Source organism: Giraffa tippelskirchi, chromosome 5, assembly GCF_054371585.1.
Source record: "Giraffa tippelskirchi isolate mGirTip1 chromosome 5, T2T-mGirTip1v1.2.pri, whole genome shotgun sequence".
NCBI classification, from domain to species: Eukaryota; Metazoa; Chordata; class Mammalia; order Artiodactyla; family Giraffidae; genus Giraffa; species Giraffa tippelskirchi.
In genome coordinates this window covers 142744423-142767681 of record NC_137279.1, presented here as the reverse complement: position 1 = coordinate 142767681, position 23259 = coordinate 142744423, and the positions used below count along the sequence as shown (strand labels likewise).

General features: G+C 37.6%; 1 protein-coding gene across 2 annotated transcripts in view; it reads left to right on the top strand.

Moving 5' to 3' along the window:
- Positions 1 to 13425, top strand: part of GIPC2 (GIPC PDZ domain containing family member 2) — a 91617-nt gene extending 78192 nt beyond the window's left edge. For both annotated transcript variants that reach the window (XM_081491816.1, XM_081491817.1), the window contains one exon: positions 13152 to 13425. In XM_081491816.1, the coding sequence (XP_081347942.1) occupies positions 13152 to 13297 (146 nt within the window). In that variant the 3' untranslated portion in view covers positions 13298 to 13425. The remainder of the gene's footprint in view (positions 1 to 13151) is intronic.
- The last annotated feature ends 9834 nt before the right edge of the window (positions 13426 to 23259 follow it).

Here is a 23259-nt window from a genome sequence, read left to right as displayed (position 1 = left end):
TCTCTCCTTTTCTCAACTATTTGTAAGGCCTCCTCAGACAACCATTTTGCATTTTTGCATTTCTTTTTCTTCAGGATGGTCTTGATCACTGCCTCCTGTACAATGTCATGAACCTCCGTCCATAGTTCTTCAGGCACTCTGTCTATCAGATCTAATCCCTTGAATCTGTCACTTCCTCTTTATAATCATTAGGAATTTGATTTAGGTCATACCTGAATGATCTCGTGGTTTTCCCTACTTTCTTCAATTTAAGTCTGAATTTGGCAGTGAGGACATATTTAACAATATGTACATATTTAAAAAATATGTATGAAAAAATTTTGTAAATGACATATGAAAAGTATTTAATACATCAGATTTAATGGATAAATTGTATACTTGTTACAATATTAAAGTTGTACCCATTTAATAAGATTTCTGAAACCTTGTGAACAATGAATCACATGAAGAAAGTAGAGACACTTGGTGTGTGACTAACAAGGCCATTTGAGCATTTTGTGCATTTCTTATTTCATCATTAGGATGTCAGAGTCTTGACTTACCTATTAAGACTCTATCAGTTGCAAATAACAAATGAAACAAATGAACTCAAGAAATCTCCAACTAGTTTAAGGGAAAAAAGGAGGGAAAATGTCTTGGTTCTTACAGCTGAAAAGTTCAGAGGTAAATCCTGCTTAAAAAATGGTTAGATCTGGAGTTCTTATGCTGTCATCAGGATGTGGTTTCTCTTCTCTCAATTCTGGCTCCATTTCAGGTCTTCTTGGTATCCCCTAACAGCTTCAGACCTTCCCTCATGGAGTCAAAATGACAGTCATGGCTCCACCCTCTACATCTTCTTGGTGGCAAGCACAATGGGAGAGGGGGAGGGCCTTTTCCAAGTCATTCAAACAAAATGCTCAGAATTGTCTCATTGTCTCAAATGAACCAGTCACAGAGACCAAGGAAGTGGTTAGGTCTGGGTCACAGGCTCTGTCTGTGGAACAGAGAGACTCTGAAGTACAAGGGCTGAGATTGTGAAGGTCCTGGCCCCTCCCACGTTGAAGCAAGATGATAAATTAAGAATTCCCCTTAAGAAGGGCAAGTGGGTGCTGGGTGGGGAAGTAGTGAGTGAACATGACAGTGGTGGAGTTTGTTACCTGTTTGCATCTGTGTGTGTCGGCGTGAGTGTGTTTGTATCAGATATTTAATAAATTTTTTAAAGTCAAAGATTTGGAATATTTGATTTACTTGCTACCAGGTAAAGTATTTCAGCATCAGCTAGAAATATTTAAAACTCATTCCTCCTTTTCTCCTTCTACTCATCTTCTTTTTTTTCTCATAGAGTTTATCCTAATTTCTTCCCTGCCTGTCTGAACGTTAAAAACAAAATTTATGTTGGCTATACAGATGATGTAATTTAAAAAAAAGGGTACTCTTTTCTAGTTCCTTAAAGAGAATGTAAAATTTGCATATAATACCTCCCTGCTATACACGGATCCAAAGTAAGAGCTGAGATGATCCTATAGAAAGAAAGTGCTTTAAAAAATTTCTCCCAACCTGTTTGTATTTGGGAAAAATATAGAGATTTGCATAAATGATGTGGGCCTGTGACAGTTATGCAAATGAACTTGCCAATGAAAGTAAAGGGGATTTAGAGATGTCAGTGTTCTTAAGCTTAGGTGAAGTGAAAGTTGCTCAGTTGCGTCCAACTCTTTGCTTTGCTACCCCACAGGCTATACAGTCCATGGAATTCTCCAGGCCAGAATACTGGAGTGGGTACCCTTTCCCTTCTCCAGGGGATCTTCCCAACCCAGGGATTGAACCCAGGTCTCCTGCATTGCAGGCAGATTCTTTATTAGCTGAGCCACAAGGGAAGCCCAAGAATACTGGAGGGGGTAGCCTATCCCTTCTCCAGCAGATCTTCCCGACCCAGGAATCGAATAGGGGTCTCCTGCATTGCAGGCCAACTCTTTACCAGCTGAGCTATCAGGGAAGCCCACTTAAACTCAGGTATTATATGTTAGAAAAATAATATATCTCTATTCAATTAAGAGGTTTTCATATTGTATACTGTATAAATATTGTAAGATTCAGGAATTAGGGTATCAGTTTCTGGGTCTTGATAAGCTTTAGGAGAACCACACTTTTCAAAAATGAGAACTTAAAGCAGTGCTCAGCTTTAGAACTTGATTTGGCCATAGGTCCTATTGCTACTTAAGTATAAATTAGGCATAGCTAAATAAATTATATTTAACAATAAATCTTTTGTTATTAAAATATACAAGTGTACAGGGAAGAGTGTTGGGCAATGGTACAATAATTATAGATGAATTAAGAAACAATCTTAATTAAAGTAAGATCCTTACTTTAAGGATCAATTTTCTTTCACTTTGACAAATTCAGGGCACTAAACATTTCTCACAAATTTCTTGTAAATTAACTAGTAATCACTTTATAGAGTTAATTAATCATCTGTAGCAAATTCTCCAATGACACAAAAAATCATTATCATTATACATGATTAGCAATGTGATCAGTCACCTAGGGAGGTAAAGTTTAAGGAAAGTAATTATTTGGAGAATGTCAGCCATTGTTAAATTAGGAATTTCTCTCATTATTCATATCTGATTAGCATGAAATATGAATCACAAATGTGACACTGATTCAACAGACAAATGAATATACTTGTTTGTATTCCAAGTATTTCTTAGCTTTCAGAAATGTTAAGTCTTAATGCAAATTACATTGATATCATGTTATTTTGGAGTTGTTAATATGCTTTTGTTAAAAATTTTAAGAAGTAATATGGCAATAAAATGACTAAAACCTGAAACACTATCCTCAGAAAGGCACTAGTATGTATTTACCATTAGGAAATGGAAAACAATTTGAATGAGTTTATGAAGGGCTCCTCTGGTGGCTCAGTTGGTAAAGAATGCAGTCAGAAAAGAATACTTGCAATGCAGAAGACCCTGGTTTGATCCCTAGAGAAGGGAATGGCTGCCCACTCCAGTATTCTTGCCCACTCCTCTGTCTGTGGAGAATTCCATGGACAGAGGAGCCTGGCAGGCTACATCCTTGCGGGGTCATAAAGAGTAGGACACGACTGAGCAATTAACACTGTGTTCTTCTACTACCATGAAGGGAATAGTACTTCATTTGGTTGTAAAGTTGTGACTTATTTCACAACCAACCCAATGTCAGCCAGTGTGGCTTGCCTTGGAATGTTATCCATGGGAGAAAATGGTTTCTGGAAGATTTTGAGTCCTATAAGACCTTATATGGGATTGACCTAACTTAAAGGAAAGTTGTCATGCAAGTTTCTTCATGAATATTTAAGGCAGTTGTGTAAATTGTATGTGGAACTCCAGTAGGTTCTGATGATACCAATTTAGGAGTTAGGATATCATTCCAGCAACTTCAGAATTTTAGGATTTCTAATTTATAAAGAGATCTAGAAATGTGTCAGAAGGAAATTTGAATGATAGTTTCTCAGTAATTTTTTTCCTGTAAAATCTTTCATGTGCTAAGTCACTTCATTTATGTCTGACTCTGTGACCCTATGGACTGTAACCCGCCAGGCTCCTTTGTCCATGGGCTTCTCTGAGCAAGAATACTGGAGTGGGTTGCCATGCTGGAGATCTTCCCCACCCAGGTATCGAACCCATGTCTCTTATGTCTCCTGCATTGACAGGCGGGTTCTTTATCTCTAGTGCCACCTGGGAAACCCTGTAAAATCTTTAAAGCTCTTTAAAAAGTGTATGATAATATTGTTTAGAGATAATGACATTTCTTCCTAGAATTCTTTTCTTTTTTTTTCAGTGAATTCAAAGCAATGAACACTATAGAAAGTCATCCTTCTCAGATAAAGCCAATGAAATTTTGGAAATAGATTTTCCTTAAACATTCTATGCTGGTTCTGTTTTTTGATGTTTGACACATATGTAAGTTGCTTGAAATGGGTCAATATTTATGGAAAGTCTTAGGGAAACTGAGTGTTGGAGACCTTACGTAGAGGCACAGTTATAGATTTAATGGTTAAAATTAACAATAGCATTCACTTACCTTTATCTAAATTGTGCTATGTGCAATTTTCTAGATTTGAGGACAGATTCAGAGACATTTGGTAACTTGTCCAAAATCAGCTAACAAGTTAAGGACTGAGATTTAGTTTTGGGACTTTGATTCCAAGATTTTTCACTTGCATTGGTATCTTATATCTAAAAGTTATGTTCAAGTATTTAAAAATGAAAAATATAAATTGATCTATATCACCAAAATAAGTTTGCAATTAATAATGATGTAAAGGTTATTGAGGGTGTCCCTCATAGCTCAGTTGATAAAGAATCTGCCTGCCAATGCAGGAGACTCAGGTTTGATTTCCAGGTGGCTCAGCTGGTAAAGTATCTGCCTGCAAAGTGGGAGACCTGGGTTCGATCCCTGGGTCGGGAAGATCCCCTGGAGAAGGGAATGGCAACCTACTCCAATATTCTTGCCTGGAGAATTCCATGGACAGAAGAGCCTGGCGGGCTACACTCCATGGGGTTGCAAGGGTCGCACACGACTTAGTGACTAAACCACCACCAGAACATGTTAGCTAGCATCTTTCGTGGGGCCTTTGAACTTCCTCCTGGACCACTTTTCTCCCAGAGATCTCCAGATATTTACATGGCTCATAGTTACATGTATCTTCTGATATTTCCATGCCTCGCTTTCCTCAAGATTTTCTAGCTTCCCAGGCGCTAGCAGTAAAGAACCTGCCTACCAATGTAAGAGATGTAAGAGACGTGAGTTTGATCCCTGGGTTGGGAAGATCCTCTGAAGAAGGGCATGGCAACCCACTCCAGTATTCTTGCCTGGAGAATCCCATGAACAGAAGAGCCTGGCGGGCTACAGTCCATAGGGTCTGAAAGAGACTGAAGCGACTTAGCACGCAAAGATTATTCAGTAGCGGTATTAATGTAAAGATATTCTCACCATGGCCACTAGAGGTCAGCACTTAGCTGCTTTATGTGGTATAACAAATTCTGCATTTTAGTAGTATATTTTTTTGCCAGGTTATATTCAGGTGCTAAATATTATTGTGGCATATTGCAGATCTAATACAGTTAATAAATTAAAAGCATTTTAGTAGCAGTCACTATGTTAATGTAATAAAACTTTCTAAAAAGTATTTCCTTTTTAAAAATTTCTTTTGCTTTTCTCTTAAATCAGAGATTCAGTCTTTTATAATACCAGCTTATTTCTCCTGTAAAACATTTAAAATCTATGTTTATAATTTATAGACATAGCAAATTTATGAACATTAGCAAACAATTCATAATTTGTTCAGGGCATTCTCTGTTCTTAATTTCTTTTAAAATATATAGCAAATTACAGGTTTTGCAAAGATCTGTGGAGCACTATATTCCATACAATATTTCCAACATAACCATGAAGCTGCCTAATTGATATTTTTCTTGCTTCTACAAGACCAGGGGTTTATGGAAGGCAGATAACTTACTCAGTTTTTAATCCCAGCTCCTACACCAGTACTTCTCCCAGAGTAAATACTTTGTAAATTTTTATTGACTGAATGTCTGTTAAGAGGCACAAAAATAGTGAATCCACTGGGAGTAAGAGTCCTGATATCATTTTTGAAGCTTTAGCCATTGGGCAAATTATTAAACTTTGAACCATAATTTATTTGTCTTTGTGAAAAGGGTATGATAAAAAACCACCTTATTGGGTTGCCAAGGCATTACATTAAGTATGTATAAAGTTTCTGTTGCATCATGAATAATAGGTATAGCTATAATCATCCTTAGCAATGATTACTAACAGTTATTACTAATAATAATGGTAGGGGCAGTAAAGATAGAAACATGTAGTGGGTCTGTACTTAGGATGGGAGTTTTTCTTTCTGCTGTGCCAACATAGTGAGATTGTACAGTTTGGACTTTAAGATTGTTGTTTGGGCATTTTAAACCATCTTCTTTTTTCTTTTTTTTTCATTTTGTGACTAAGAAACACAAACCAGAGATTGCAAGTCAAGGTAGATCAGGTCTAGGTTCCTGAGCTCAGTGCATTAGACAGTGCTGCTGAACTTCTTGAGGTACCAGAACCATATAGCAAGTTGTTTCTTTTAGCTTGTGTGTGTGTGTGTGTGTGTGTGTGTGTGAGAGAGAGAGAGAGAGAGAGAGAGAGAAAGGGAGAGACTGATTCAGTGTCCATCAGTGAACATCTGATCCTGGTCATTGTTTCCTCCAGCATTTAAGAGCATCAGTCATATGCACCGTTATTTTCTGCTTCTGAATGGTCCATAGATTTCCTTATATCTTTTATTTTTTGCTTTATTGAAATTTATTTATTTTTAATAGGAGGATAATTGTTTTACAGTGTGTGTTTATTTCTGCCAAATATCAGCATGAATCAACCATAGGTAAATGAATGTCCCCTCCCCCTTATATCTTTTATTTATGCACATCTTATTTCTTCCTTAAAGAGATTGCATATCACCCATATGTCAGTATGATCTTCAGGTAACTGTCTCAATAAAGGCTGTCTGTAGGCCCTATGAGAAATATTTAGCATTGTAGCCTAAACAAAATTCATTCTGAACTTGAATCCTACTTTTGCAATATTTTAAGTTTTGGCTGCTCTTTCACATCTTGGCTACAGGATCAGAGTTCTGGACCTCACTATCTTGAGTGCATGATACCGTGCGGGTACAAAAATTCTTTAAGTGTAATTACAAGGATTCTTTCTGTACCTACCCATCTACCAGCACATACTGTATATAAGATTCCAAACTAGTTCCCCTGGGCATAAAAGACTGACTAAACTATTCAAGATCTGTTGGGAGTTTATTTTCAAATAGGGGTGATATGTAGATGAAAATAATGACAATGTAGAGCAATGTTAAATATGCTCTATAAGACCTTATTCCTCCAAGTGTGGTCTAGGGATTGGCATTACCTGGGAGTCATTGGAAATTCAGAATCTCAGGCCTTACTACAGAACTACTGAAGCAGTATCTGCATTTTGCTAAGATCTCAGGCAATATGTTTACATATTCAAGTATGATAGCACTTTGAAGGCAGAAGGCTTTATGGAATGTAGATATCACTTCCACCAGTTGGGGATCCAGAGTTTCATGGAGGAAGGAGCCTTGAGGGAGAGAAAGGAGTTTAATGGAGCTGGGATTAGGAGGAGGCTGTCTTGGGCAAAGGTAGGAAGGAGAGGAAAGATGGTTTTTTGAGTTGTCAGATTTCTAAGGTATAGCATTAGTGCAAAGGAGTAAGCCATTTGGGAGGTGGGGGTACTTAGGATCAGAGTGCCAGACTAGAGTGTAGAGTTTTTAAGATTGTACCTGTGACCAAAGGAATATTTTCATATATGTGAATGATACAGTCCAGAGGTGGAGAGGAGCTTCCTGGTCCTTTCGTCTTATTACCTAAAAGGATCAGAGCTGTCCTTTAGGAAGAGAAATCTAACGTGCCTCTGAGAGATGGTTTATGACTAGACCTGGAGATTAAAGAAATAGCATGGTATAACCTCAACAAAAGGCAGGGTAGAGAGATGCTCACCAGTCCCCAGCTGTTTCAGTCATTCCGGCTGAGATGCAGACATGTCAGTAAAGAAGCCAGATGAGGCTTCATATGACTCCAACTCCAGGTGCTGACTGCAACAACATGAGAGACACCAAGGGAGAACTGCCCAGCTGAGCACAGTCAACCCACAGAACTGTGAGCCACAAAGGTTGGGGGTGGTTTACTGAGCAGCAACAGAAAACTGAGATGGGAAGCGATGGTGACATCTAACTTTTAGGACTGTCACAAAGGTAAAAGAAGATTTTTATTTGCTAAATCCTTAGCCCACAGCCTGGAATAAAACAAGCCTTCAATGTGTGTGTGTGTGTATTTATTATATATGCATATTTATAATATATGCTATATATGTATATAGCATAAAAGGAAATAGCATGGTGGCAGTGAGAGTGGAGTGAAGATTAGAGAGGTTGCAGAAATAGAATCAAGGGGAGACAGTGTTTGGTACACAGGCAAGAAGAGGAAGGTAATAGGGAGAATGATTGCACTGCTAATGACACTGGTAGCAACAGAAGGAGTAGCAGTTCATTCAGAGAGAAGTCATTTGGTTTCTTGACATGCTGGTTGAGATGCTAACAGAACGCAAGCTAGAAGACTTGTGCACCCCTTATTCAGAAAGGAGTATTTTAAACTTGTGAGAGAAGTCAGAGATGGAAGCAAAGCTTTGGGACTTCTCTGCAGCCAGCCATGGTGAAGCTAGTGTTGTGGTTAAGACCCAAGGCAGGACTACCTAAGGAGCGAAGGGACACAGAACCTCCAGGTGAACAGGGAATATCAGCAGAGTCTGTTTCCTGAGCACTTGGTTCTCACTGTGTGAAAATGAACTCTGAGGGCTGCTTTCCTCCTTTCTTGACTGTGACACTGTTGAAAGAGCAGCATTTCTTGTGGACATTAGAGTGTTTCTCAGTGGCATAGGAAATAATTTCTAAAATACAGCTGGTATCCACGAGCGCATATAGTTTTACTACATCAAATAGACCATAGCTAAAAAAAAAAAACTCAAAAACTTTCCCTCCAATTTGGATTTATCTACTGTATTTTAAATTTTCTTCCATTGTCTGTGTAGAGGTCTCTCTCCCTAATATTTTATAATGGTGATTTTCAAACATACAATATGGTTAAAAGAGTTTTTAAATAGTACTTCATAGCAATTGCCTAGATTCTAACAATATTTTTATTACAATTGCTTTAACGTACACTTCTCTTTTTATGCATCCTATGTAGAAATTTTTGTAAAAATTTAGTGCGATTGTAATATAAAATTTTTGTACTTCTTTTTCAGTAAATATTAAAACAAAAATATTTCCTCACATTATTGCAAAGTTATAAACATTGTTTAAAATTACTTCAAAATAGTTCATGTAATTTATTTCATCATACTAAATAAAGATGACTTCATGATCCTGTGTCTTATTAAATAAAAAAATGATTCTATATCTTAGGTTTTTTTAAAACAAAATATTAATGCTAAATTCCCTTCTATTTTAAAGATTTTTTTATAAAGTATTGATTCTCTTGTGTGAAGGAAATGAAGATACTGTGTTGAAGAGACATCTGTACCCTGTGTTTGTAGCAGCATTATTCACAACAGTATAAGAAAACAGACTTAGGAAATAACCTAAGTACCTATGGGCAGGTAAATGAAGAAGTTGAGGTATAAATACAGTGGAATATTATTCAGCCATAGAAAGGAAATCCTGCCATTTGTGACAACATGGATGAGACTTGAAGACATGCCAAGTGAAATAAGTCAGAGAAATAAAAACACTGTATGATCTCACTTATATGTGGAATCTGAAGACAAAACCAAACACCAAAAACTAAGCTCATGGAAAAAGATCAGATTTGTGGCCACCAGAGGTGGAGGGTAAGAGGAGGGAGAATTGGCTTAGGGTAGTTAAAAGATACAAGCTTTGAGTTATAAGATAAATAAGTACTAGGAATGCACAAATGCTGGCTGTAGTTAACACTGCCCTAGGATGTTTATGAAAGTTGAGAGGGTAAACCCTGAGAGTTCTCATTACAAGGAGAAAAACACTTTTTGGTATCTACGTGAGATGATGGATGTTCACTAAAATTATTGTGGTAATCATTTCACGATGTATATAAGTGAAATCTTTATGCTGGGTACCTTAAACCTGTACAGGAATGTATGTCAATTTTATCTTAATAAAACTGGAGGAAAACATACAGATTCTCAGAGGTGGAAATAGTAACAATAGATCAAAGGATGTGAACATTTTAAAAGATAGATACTTGATGTCAAATTGCTTTTCAAAAGCCAAATTTATTAATACCAAGGTCCACACCAGTATATTTGAGTGTTTGCTTCACTATATCCTGGCCAGCCTTGGCATACATTAAAAATACATAAAAGTTTTAAGAAACTTGGCAGGACCCTTGGGTTGGAACAGATATGCCTGCAGCTGGACCTCCTTCCCTTCTGAAGTGTGTATTTCTAGGTTAATGGTAAATGGAGAAGCTTTGGGGTCATGGTTGAAGCCTAGGGCAAGGTGAGAGAGGGGGGTTGATGAAGGGAAGAGATTCAATTTTCCCTCACTTTTTATTGCTTAAAATGTTTTTTGAGGCAATCTCAAAACTTATAGAAATGTTATACTGTACAAATTTTTTTTCTCTCTTGAACCATTTGAGAATAAATGAACAATATACTATTGCCCCCAAATACTTTAGTGTGTATTTCCTATAAACAAAGGTATTCTCCTGTTTAACCCTAAAATAACCATCCTAATCATGAAATTAACATTGATATATTGCTAACATCTAATCATATCCTGTTTTTATTTCACCAAGTGCCTTAATATCCATTACAGCAAAAGAGCATGTTCAAAATCCTGTGTTATTTTTCCTTGTGTCAGTTTGAAACAGTTTCCCAGCCTTGATTTTTATGACTTTCACACTTTTGGGAGGTACAAGTCAGTTATTTTGTAGAATGTGCCTCAGTTTGGGATTGTTTTTTCATAATAGCATTCAGGTTGCACCTCTGGCAGATGTATCACAAATGCGGTGCTGTGTTCTTTTCATTATATTTTACCTGGAGGCACAGGACTTTGATTTGTTCTGTTTATGATATGTTGATGACTTCTTTAGGTGGTATCTGCTAAGCTTCTCCACTGTAAAGTTATCTTCTTCATAATAAATATTTGGTGAGGACATATTTTGAAGCTATGTAAATATTCTGTTCCTTGTGAATCAACCAACCAACCTTTCATCCATCTATTTGTCGATCAACCAATCATTTCACCATGGATTTTTGGTTTCCTGTTTTGTTCAATAGGATTATAATCTATGACCATCACTAATTCTGATGCTCAGATTGTCCCTCACTGGGTCAATGGGAATTCTTGCATCCTGATTTCTGTGTCTTTTCACATGGTCCCACCATTTTGGGGGAGATATTACTTTCTGGAGGAGATATTCTGGTTCATATCGTACTTTGCCTACTCCAGCCCTGGAATCAGCCATTTCTCTGAGGAACTCTGATTCTTTTTAGTGGAGAATGATATTTAACAACCAAGATCTGGGTGTTTTGGCTGCTCATTGCTATTGGGATGTCGCTTCTCCCAGGCCCTCCCAGTGGATTGGGAAATGTGTGTGCTCATGTCTTTACCTCTGTAGTTTTTTGTCTCTCTCTAAAAATACGTATTTCACTGATCTCTACAATTCTAATTTAGCAGGGTTCATTCTAATTTTCTCCTTTTTCCTGTTAATCTTTCTCTGACAGTGACAAAACTTGGTTCCCATTATTCAATGTTTATACGCTTGTGTGATCCGTGCCCATGTATATAACCAATCTCTCATCAGTGTGGCTGCTGTCTTCCTCTCTCCTCCCCCATGCTCCCTTACCATACCTGGACTCCACCCTATACTAGGCTGTCCAGCCAAGAGGAAGCCCTTCTTACTTAATTAGGACTTTGACCCTTGCCCCAGGCCACCCCACCCACATCCCACTTCTGCTCCGATTATGGTGCTTGTCTATGGGCGACATCTCCTCCCTTCCCCCTAGCCTACCCGCATTAGTACTGAAATGTTTGAGATGAGGAACAGTTCTTTTTTTTTTTTTCTTTTTTTTTTTTTTTTATGTTGATACTTCTTAGGTTTTTTTTTTTTTTTTTATAAATTTATTTATTTTACTTGGGGGCTAATTACTTTACAATATTGTAATAGTTTTTGCCATACATTGACAAGAATCAGCCATGGGTTTACATGTGTTCCCCTTCCCGAACCCCCCACCCACCTCCCTCCCCCTCCCATCCCTCTGGATCATCCCACTGCCCCGGCCCCGAGCCCTTGTCACATGCAACGAACATGGAATGGTGCTCTGTTTCACATATGACAATACACATGTCTCAATGCCATTCCTTAAGAGACCTAGTGGATTTTAACTGGAAGGACCAACCTCTTGGCTCATTCATAGAAATCATACAAGCTTTGGTTTGTTTAACCTTAACCTGAGGACTGCTCTGGTGGTACAAAGGATAAGAATCTGCCTGCCAATATTGGGGACACGAATGTGATCTCCGGTCTGGAAAGATTCCACATGCCACGGAGCAACTAAGCCCATGAGCCGTAGCTGATGAGCCTGCATGCTGCAACTACTGAAACCCGTGTGCCTAGAGCCTATGCTCTATAACAAGAGAAGCCACTGCAATGAGAAGCCTGCTCACCACTATGAAGAGTAGCCCCTGCTTACACAACTAGAGAAAGTCTGTGTGCAGCAATAAAGATCCAGCACAACCAAATATATATATGTATGTGTGTATATATATGTATACATATATAAACATTAACCTGGGGGTAAAAAGAGGCTGGGCTTTGGTATTTCCCTTTACCCAGCAGTTTTTCACCCAAGTCCCGGATCACATCCACACTGTCTCTTCTGGTAGCTAGCGCTTTAGAGGAATGACAAAAAGCCAGCTGAGTCTTATGGGGTCCCCACCAGGTGGTGCAGGTCTCATGGGAATGCTTACTCCTGAAGATGCTGGTTTCCCAGACATAAAATATGTCCAGGCAACTCATTAGAAAAACAGAACAAGGGCACCATCTTCCTAACCCAAACTGGAAATGGACTCAAAAAGAGCTACCTCAATTCCATGAGTAGACAGATTTCCCCCCTTCTCTCTAGCTTGATTGCTCCATTACAAACTGTTATTCTTTGTCTTTTTTCATAGTTGCGGGTGGGGGACTGGCAGAGGGGACAGAAAGAGCTAGTGACTGTGGGGAGGTGGGGAAGGGTGTACTCTGGGTTTCCTGTCTGGGTTAGCCACAGGGTTTTCTTTCAGGAACTCTTGCTCCACCCACAGGAACACCAGAACTTCCTACCTGATGGACTTCAAGACAGACGAGAGGTCAGGGGTAGCAGCTGCAAACCTGGGTGCAGAAGACAGATAGTTTAAAACATCTTTGCTAACTTGATATGTGATGATAGCATCTTATTTTAATTTGTCCTAGAAGTATGTATATATGTATCTGTGTAACTTAGAAAATGCTTTTCCTAGTGCCCTTTTTCTCAGTCCTCTGATGCTGTTTCATGTATTATTGATTTTTAAAAATTATTTTTGATAGCTACTACAATGTTTGAAGCTGGAAAAGACAAAGGTAATCCAGATGAATTTGCTGTGGCACTTGATGAAACTCTTGGAGACTTTGCGTTCCCAGATGAATTTGTCTTTGATGTTTGGGGAGTCATTGGTGATGCCAAACGAGAATGATTATGATGTGAATGATCGACTCTGGAAGAATGAACCATTGTTCCTAAAGAAAAAAGTGAGATCTGCCTTCAGACACTGTTATGGACTCTGGCTTGATTTTATGTGTATGAATACATTCTTCTGAAATATAGTCTTGATTTTTGGGCACTTTTTTAATGCAGTTGTATATGTAGTATGCTTAAGATAAATTACCTCAAATGTAACCAATTTTAATATTCATTCAAAAGCTTTTTAAAAGTTAGTTTTAGAGAGTATTTCTAGATAGATTATTTTGTTTCCCATTGACAGCCGTGTTTTGTTTTTCACATAAAAGTTGATTGCAATAGCTTTGTAGTTCTTTTGCAAGATCTTAATGCAGTAAAAATTAGGATTGCAGTATAGTTTGCCTCATAGCATCTTCATTTTGTTATACTAGCTTGAACAGAATGGGTTCAGAACATGAAATGTGAATTATGCCTACTAGATGTCTAGTAACATATATATATATATTTTTAAACCTGCTGAGTAAGGGGAGGAAGATTCCTACAGCCTGTTAAAGTCTATGCCCTACTTTCTGTCTTTGTTAAAACAAGGATTGATTAACTTTTATTTTTTGCTTCTTTGTAATTGCTTTCTTGATTCTTAAACTTGTTGCAATCTATTGGGTTGTATATTGTTTGCATGTGTAGAAGAAGGTGAAAAAGAGGCAGATAGGCTAGAAAACACTAATATTTGATTTTTTTTAGCAGTTCTTACAACACTATTTCTTTTCCATTCATACCTACTCTTATGTCACCCTTTATAAGCATTCCAGAGAAAGTTTTTTTATAGTCTTTGTAGAACTTTTCTTTTGAAAGATGTTTACTCAGAAAATAGCTGTGTTTGAGGACATTTTTGGGGGCGTTTAAAGAGCAAAACTTTTAAGCTTCCTAAACTTTAAAGGAGATACTATCAGAATAGATTTCCCCCAAGTGAAAATGCAGGAGGAAGGGAAAATTGAGAAAAATATATTATTTTGGAGTTCTAATGCACTCTCTCTAAAATCTTACATTATTGAGAAAATTGAGGGTAAATGACTGTCTTATCACTGTTACTTGACATTTTACAAATGTAAGGGAAATGGAAATGAATGGTTTCAACATAGATCATTTAATAAGGCAGAGCATGGTGTGACCAAGCATTTTTCTAAAGTGTTAGATGGAAAATGCTGCATGCTGCCGTAGTAATCGGAAATAATAACCTGTGTGAGGTGTATTCTAGGAAATCAGGAGTAGTTCCCTTTTCATGCTGGGTTAATGCTTAGATAACTTGTTTTCTGGTGCAACTTCAATTTTACTGCCTTCCACCCTCTTTTTCACATACATTTAATTCTTTGAAGCTTGATATTCTTTGTCTCATTGATCTGAAACCTTCACAGAAACTGTTTGTCATTAACATGTAACAAAATAGTTTATAGAAAGTGGATTGTCTTATTGCCCTTGCCCATCATTTGGAAATAGGATCCAGCCCAGGCTGTAGTAATTTGTTGCTACTTGTTTAGTGAATTTCTTTTGGAGGTTCCCATGTACCTGTCAATTCTTAATACCATATCTCGTAGAAGAACATACTATAAAAGAGCTGATATTTTTAGGGATAGGAAAGTTATTGGATGACTTAGGAGGCTCACAGAAATATTTCAGTTTAAACAAAACATAAATTTTTTGGCACTAGATGTTAGATTTGAAATGATGAGGCATTGTTTATTATTGATGCTGTCTGGTTCTCTTTCCCTTTTGGGTATGGATGAATACTGACACTTGGTGCCAATTCCCTGTGATTTATGGAATCTCATATTTACAAAGTGGTTGTCCTTACCATGATCTCTCTAGAATTTTGATGTGTAAGGTACTGACAACTATGTACAATTGCAACCGTAACTTGCTTGTTAACGTTAGATGAACATTTGTCATTAAGGGTCTTAGCTGGGCACAGGTGCTTTACTAGTAATAGGTTTTTGCCTTGAAATGTTCTCTCTCACCTCTACTGCTAAACTGATAACAAGGTCAGTTTCTTTATGTCATTTTGTTCTCTTACCTGAAAATATATCTCTTTTTGTGCCTTTGGTAAAATTCCCAGTGCATTAAAAAACAGGTTTTTAGGTCTCACAGTCTGCAAGATGGGGCTACCCTTCTACTGCTACAATGACACTGTGCCATGTTTAAACTGTGCCATGCTTCTGGGCACCACTAAACATTTTCAGAACTCTGTTGTTTTTTCTCAAAGAACTTTTTTTTTCCCAATGGAGGATGATTGTTTTATTCTTTTGAAAATTTTGATTCTTGTTTTATTTATTTATTTTATTCTTGTTTTCCTTTCACACAAAACAGCACCTTTCAGTGGCCACTAAGAGCTTACTCCTTTTTTTTTTTTTTTGTGGAGAAAATGCAAAGGATGTTTGAACATTGGGTTCTTGAACATAGCTTGGCTCTGACCAGGTCTACACATTCTAATGATTACAAATGAGTACATTTTGAATTTCTGTGATGTTTCAGAAACACAGTTATATAATTAAACCATGTGAAACTCTTTAAGAATTCAATTATAAAAGATTTAATCAGTTAACCTCTTTTTGGAGCTGCTATAGCCAATAGTCTAATGTGACAGATATTTAGCTAAATAGAGATAATTTTTCCAAATAATGTTTAATTTGCAGTATTCCCCTACACCTTTAACAAGTAGATATTTTCCAAGTGAGGCACACTTTATTTATTTCCATATTGTTGCTAGACCTCCATCAAGTCCAGAGAGAGCCTTCCTGTTTCTTTCAGTTATTATTGCCTCCCTAGCATAGTAGCAAAATGAATTTCATCTACAAATGGTGTTTTCAAAATAATGGTTCTTCTAATAGAGCACAATTATCCACCAAAGATGTAAAAGAATGATTATATGATTACCCTTTCACTCTGTGATACAGCTGAAAAATATGAATACTAATAGTATGCTGTGATTCTGGAGGAAGTAATAGAGTAAAAGAACAGGTGAGTATTTTACTCAAGCTGTGAGTGAGTAAAGAGATAGGAGATGCTATTCAACTCACAGTCCCAAGTATTAGTGCTCTGTGTAAAATGCACTTTTATTATCTTCTTGACACAGGTTGAAAGCGCTATCAGAGTAATTTATCATGATTACAAAATGTTTCTAAGATTGTGAAGTGTACCAATGGCACAGCCTGTCCCTACCTGTTACCTGAAAACCTAGTTCCAAGAAACGACTCATGGTTATTATCTGCTAGAAGGGCAAGCAAAAGTTGAATGTGACATCTTTATTTCATTGGAGGCATTACATCTCCATGACACTTATGTACAGTCATAGATATTTTCAAGCTATAGAAAAAACTAAATTAAAAACAATTCTGAAGGATAGTTTTAAGTAAACATTTTATGTTTTGAACTGTTTGTGTCATGCATACAGCATTGACTATATACAGGTAAAATATTCTATTTTTTTGAAAAAAATTTTTTTTCTCTTTTATAAAAATCATATCTTATACTTTAAGATTTTTTTTTAAGATTGAACTTGGAAATCTATTAATATGTGAAATTACAAATTATATTTGATATTGTTTAAAAACAATGTTTACTGTCTTTCTACTTACAATGTATAAAATTTCATGTATTGATCAAAAATAAATTATTTATAAAGCTAACATAACTTTATATTTCTTATGTTTAAAATGTAACTCCTTAAATAAAAAACTTTTAATGAAAAAAGTGATGAATGTTTTTATCATGAAAACAACAAAAATTTTGGGTTTTAAATGTCAGACTCTTTAGTTTTGTCCAAATAAATGATGGGAATAACACATGTGCTTGTCTAGGCCTTTGTGTTTTTAGAATGTGTGCTGTGTGCTTAGTTGTGCCGGTGTGTCCGACTCTTTGTGACCCCATGGACTGTAACCCGCCAGGCTCGTATGTCCATGGGGAATCTCCAGGCAAGAATACTGGAGTGGGTTGCCATGCCCTCCTCCAGGGGATCTTCCAACACAGGGATTGAACCCAGGTCTCCTGCATGGCAGGAGGATTCTTTACCATCTGAGCCACCAGGGAAGCCCAAGAATACTGGAATAGGTAGACTCTCTCTTTGCCAGGGGATCTTCCCAACCTAGGGACTGAACTGGAGTCTCCTACACTGACGGTGGATTCTTTACCAGCTGAGCTACCAGGGAACCTAACCTCCACCCACGGTGTTCCTCAGGCCTTGGGCCTATCCCCTACTTTACCTTTTCTTAGGTGACTCATCTGTTCCTGTGCCTTTAAACATCTTTATATTTTGAACCCCCACATCAATATCACCAGGATGGGCCTCTCTCTGAGCTCTACACTCAGATATTCAACTGTTTCCTTGACGTCTCCACCAAGTGTGTCAAAACCTTAACATGTCTGACATGAAACATTAGACTTTTCTTAAAAGTCTTACTTTCCTTAATTTTCTGTGACAGGAAATGGCATCATAATTCACCTCATTGCTCTTTTACTTTGTCAAATTCAGCAGCAAGTCACTTCAATTCCAAAAAATACTTACTGAATATGTCTACTTCTTTCCAGTTTCACTGCCGCCTATTTTATCCACACATCATTTCTCTGTGGTTGCTCCAGCAGGCTGTTTGCTGACTGGTAATGAAGGTGCTCTGAAGAGGTTTACTGCAGGACATGAGTGTTCAGATTCCTTTAAAATGAAAGTGTCAGCACCTCATTTTTTTTCTTCTCTGAAAAGGTTTGACATTAAGCTCTTTTCTTTCTTTGAAGGAAGGGGCACTACTTTTTGGATGACTCAGCTTCTACTAAAAGTTGCACAGAGTCTACTGTGAAAGAACTAGGGGGACAGAGGCAAGACAAAGAATTTTCACAGGTGTAGACAGAAGCGGCGGGGGTGGTGGGGTGGTGGGCGTGGAATGAAGAAATTTCACAGGGGTAGACTAAAGGCTATGGGCTAAAGTGTGTGTGTGCATGTGTGTGTGTGAAGGGCAGAGAGAGAGGTGTCTTAGGGGCCCAAACAGAGGAGAATGGGGCCTTGCATTCCTGCAGCCACATTATGGTTGGATGGAGTGCTTAGACCAACAGGAACAAAATTCTTTGAAATATTCCTGATCTCTCATCATGGCATAGAGGCAGACAGACCCATAGTGAGGAGTGGTGTTTGAGCACCCAAGGTCTGTGAGGAAGCTTGAATCATTGACCAGAGAGCACCAGCCTTCATAGAGCCAGTTCTTCCCATCTCCTATTTGTTTCTATCATCAGTGTTTAGTGAGGGTTTTGTCTGTCAGCAGAATTGCTGGTTGTCCTGCAGGAGTGTTACCTCATCAGCTGGAACATCTGGCTTATTACTCTGATGGCCCTATTTCCAGGCTCTATTTTCCAGTTTTCATATATTTAATGTATATGTATTTAACCATAAACAACATGTAGCATTGCTCTTTGTGTTCTTACAATTAACTCCAGTTGTATCACACTGACTGTGCCCTTTTGCAACTGATGTTTTTCATTTAATGTTATGTTTTTGAGGCTTCACCATCTTTTTTTACCCTAGATCTATAATTTTACTTTTAAATGTCATATAGGACATACAGAAAGTGTATGAATGGTTGAGAAACGGGAACACCTGTAACTACTACCCAGTTACAGCCCATCACTGTCACCCTGGAAGCCCTGTTATTATTGTCTGAATGCTTGTGTAGCTCCTGTATGCATGTGTTGAACCAGACTCTTTTTAAAAAATTACACATAAGCTTTAGAAAAGTGAAATGGTCTCTTGAACACCTGGTGACATGTGGGGGAATTCTTGCTGCTCTACTCTGGAGGCTGACCTGAACTAGCACGTGACCCCCTGCTGAGATACCAGCAAATGACATGTTAATAGGATGATAGAACTCCCTTTTGAGCTCCTTACTGTGCCCTCCAAAGCGCTGCCTGCCTCACTGACTCCCTCAGCTCTGTGCTCTGGTTATGTTGAATTTTCTTTTGACCTCCGCGCTCTTACCTTTTTCAGATATTTTTCACTTGCTATTTTCTCTGCCTTGAGCACATTTCTCCTATTTGTACAGCTTGGTCCTTGTCATCTTTGTATTGTTAGCTTAAAGGCCAGTTCTTTGGAAAAGTCTTCTTTGATTTTCTCCATCCCCTTATTCTCTGTATTCTTGATCTCAGCCCTTGTTTGTTTCCATCACAACACATTGTTTTTTGTGATTATTTTCTTAATTTGCTTTTATTTTGTATTTCCTGTTTGAATATCAGCTTCTTGGGGGTGGGATTGTTTTTGTCGTTCTCATAGTTTTACCCCCAGCACTTATCATGGAGCCTGATGTATATCAAACACTAAAAAAGTAACTGGACTTTCCTGGTAGTTCAGTAGTAAAGAATCTGCCTACCAATGCAGGAGATGTGGGTTCAATCTCTGGGTTGGGAACATTCCCTGGAGAAGGAAATAGCAACCCACTCCAGTATTCTTGCCTGGAGAATTCCATGGACAGAGAAGCCTGGTGGGCTACAGTCCATGGAGCCACAAAAGTCAGACACAACTTAGTAATTAAACAACAACAAAAAAGTAATTATTAATGAGAAATTTCAACAAATATATGTTGAGTGCCTACTGTGTGTCCAACCACAGGAAATGTATCACCTCACCTAATCCTCAGCCGCCTCCAAGGTAGGTAAAGATTATCTCCATTTTAAAGATAAAGAGACAGGTACAAAGAAATTAAATAACTTGCTCTAGGGCACATATTTTGGTTAGTGGCAAAGATAGTATTTGAACCTAGTTTTGAATTTGTCCTGAACTCTCTGCAAAATTGATCCTGTTAATACTTTACCAGAGCAATGTTCTGAATCACTCAACTGATGAAAGATGTGGAGGGGATCGAAGCTAGGAGAACAAGGTTATAGACCTAGTTAACTGCTCTTATTGGTCTGAGTAAGGGAGCAGATACACAGAGGTCAGGCCAAGAAGTATAAAGTGACAGATTTCAGGTTAGAAACCATATGCTAAAGGATTTTAATAGTTCTAGGTTAAAAAAATATTAGTATTAATAATAAGTCCAGCTTTTTATAGTCACTGGCATAATAATTTCTGGCTAGTTTGAATGAAAAAAAAAAAAACAAGATTAAAGAAAGAAATGTCCTGACCAGTTTTTGGAGAAAAAGGACTGGGCTTAGAAATCCTTCAATGCTTCTTTGGGTTGAAGTGATTTTATGGTTTAGTTGTTTTGACTTGGGCTTTGGGTATATTGCTTCTGGAGTCATTATTTGTTTATGTTTCAGTAAACTATTAAGGAGTGATTGCTGTGTTCTTCAGGCTTGTTTTTAATAGGATGCAACAAATTAAAAAAAGCAACAGCTTGTTATCAGATACACTGCATGCCATTTACTGTTTGAAAATGTCATTAGCAATTGAAGTTTCATGGAGCATGGAATCTTTATCATTAACCATTTTAAGACTAAGATACTTGAGTTCTGAGAAATGAATTGGTAATTATATTGCTTCAGAAGGCTTATTTGTGGACTCATATTCTTAATTTATATGCCAAAGGGGTGAGTTTATAGAGATGATTATAAATTCCCTGAACATATTCCCTACTCAGTTCTTTTGTATACATGAGTAGTCAGTTTCAACATATTAATTTTTGAGTTGATGAGTAGGGAATATTTGTGAGGCTTCCCTCCATATTAAGCTGAAAGTAAGACTATTTGTAACTGTGGTGATTTAAAAATTAAATCAATCATGTTCCTTCCAGGGGGTTACATATTCATTTGTAATTTGGACATGTTTATTGAATTACTATTGAAATTAGGTGCAAGGAAATTCTGAGTGGGAAGTTACACTGACTGAAATAGAGAGAGGTGGCATTTTCAAGAGTGATCATTCTAAAAGTCCAAGGAGTATGTCTATGGCTCTTCTTTTTGATTTTCTTGATAAACATTGCTAATAACCTTGGCTTAATCTTTAAAAATAAATTAATTAGCTTCCAGAAAGATTCCTCCAGGTGATCTAATGCTTATTTCATTGACTAGAAACTCTCAACTACCTCTTTGTCCAATATGGCAGAATTCACTAGGCAATTTAGTATATTTACCTTGTCTTCCCAGTATGTGGCATTGCCTGCCTTTACTTCTCCCTTGAGTCTATTTTCCCCTATGTGAACCTGAATAGCAGATCAGGTATTTGTTATACTTTTGTTGTATCCATTCTGACTTGACTACAGATTTTGAGCTCATCAGAGATCCCACCAAGCATAGCCCCTTGACAACTAAAGTGTCTCTGATACCCAGATAGCTTCTCCTCTGACTCTTGGGGATTAGATCATGCAGTTTCAGGTAGTATTCAGAAGGAATGACTAATTCTACAAAACCAACCAAGGTTCCTCTAGACCCGAGAGGCAGAGAAATGACTGAGTGCTGATATGCTGGAGAAGTAATTATGGTTAATATCCTGTGAAAATTACAGACGGCTTCATACCAAGCATAAAATTAAATAGGTACATTTAAAACTTTAAAACCTCATCCATGACTTCAAAACTTTTAAATAAGATTCAAGCAAACAGTTAGTTGTGAATTTACTTGTTCTTTGCCTGAATAAATAAAACTAGTTGAGCTTCTTTGGACTTCATACTAAATATCACAGAGATGATTCACATCACTAAAAACTTGTTTCCATTGAGATAGAATTCTGGCCAGACATTGATTCATATGTTACTCTTTCAACAGTTATTACTTGAACTAGCTTTTCTTCTCTCTGATATATTTCTCATTTGAATAATTTACCAACACATTTGAGGTACATCAAGGACTTTTACGCTTATCATAGGATATTTTCTTCTTATTGTATGTTAGCTCTATTAACACCTGATGTTACTTGAGAGACTCATCAATTATTGTTAAAGAGCATTTGTTAGAAACAAGAGTGTTTAGAGTTGGAAGTGTAATAATTTCCTTTCATTATACAAATATAGAATGGCTTTCTTACAGATCATATCTGTTAATTCAGGTCCAGGGTATGTATGAATGATTTCTTGCTGCTGTATGAGGTAGAAGAAGTGAAGTCGCTCAGTCGTGTCCGACTCTTTGCGACCCCATGGACTGTAGCCTACTAGGCTTCTCCGTCCATGGGATTTTCCAGGCAAGAATACTGGAGTGGGTTGCCATTTCCTTCTCCAGGAGATCTTCCCGACCCAGGGATTGAACCCGGGTATCCCACACTGTAGGCAGATGCTTTACCATCTGAGCCACCAGGGAAGTCCCTGTATGAGGTAGAGTTGCCCTTAAAAGAAGCAGTTGAATCACAAATTAACACCATCAAATCAAAATATTTTCTGTGGGTTTTATGACTGGTCATGGTACAACGAGGCTCACAGAGAATAGTGGAGATATTATTTTAATATAAATTTATTTTAATTGGAGGCTAATTACTTTACAATATTGTAGTGGTTTTGCCATACATTGACATGGATCCGCCATGGGTGTACATGTGTTCCCCATCCTGAACCCCCCTCCCACCTCCCTCCCCATCCCATTCCTTTGGGTCATCCCAGTGCACCAGCCCTGAGCACCCTGTCTCATGATGCATTGAACCTGGACTGGCAATCCATTTCACATATGATAATATACATGTTTCAATGCCATTCTCCCAAATCATCCTACCCTCGCCCTCTCCCACAGAGTCCAAAAGACTGTTCTATACATCTGTCTCTTTTTCTGTCTCGCATATAGGGTTAATGTTACCATCTTTCTAGATTCCATATATATGCGTTAGTATACTGTATTGGTGTTTTTCTTTCTGGCTTACTTCACTCTGTATAATAGGCTCCAGTTTCATCCACCTCATTAGAACTGATTCAAATATATTCTTTTTAATGGCTGAGTAATATTCCATTGTGTATATGTACCACAGCTTTCTTATCCATTTGTCTGCTGATGGACATCTAGGTTGCTTCCATGTCCTGGCTATTATAAACA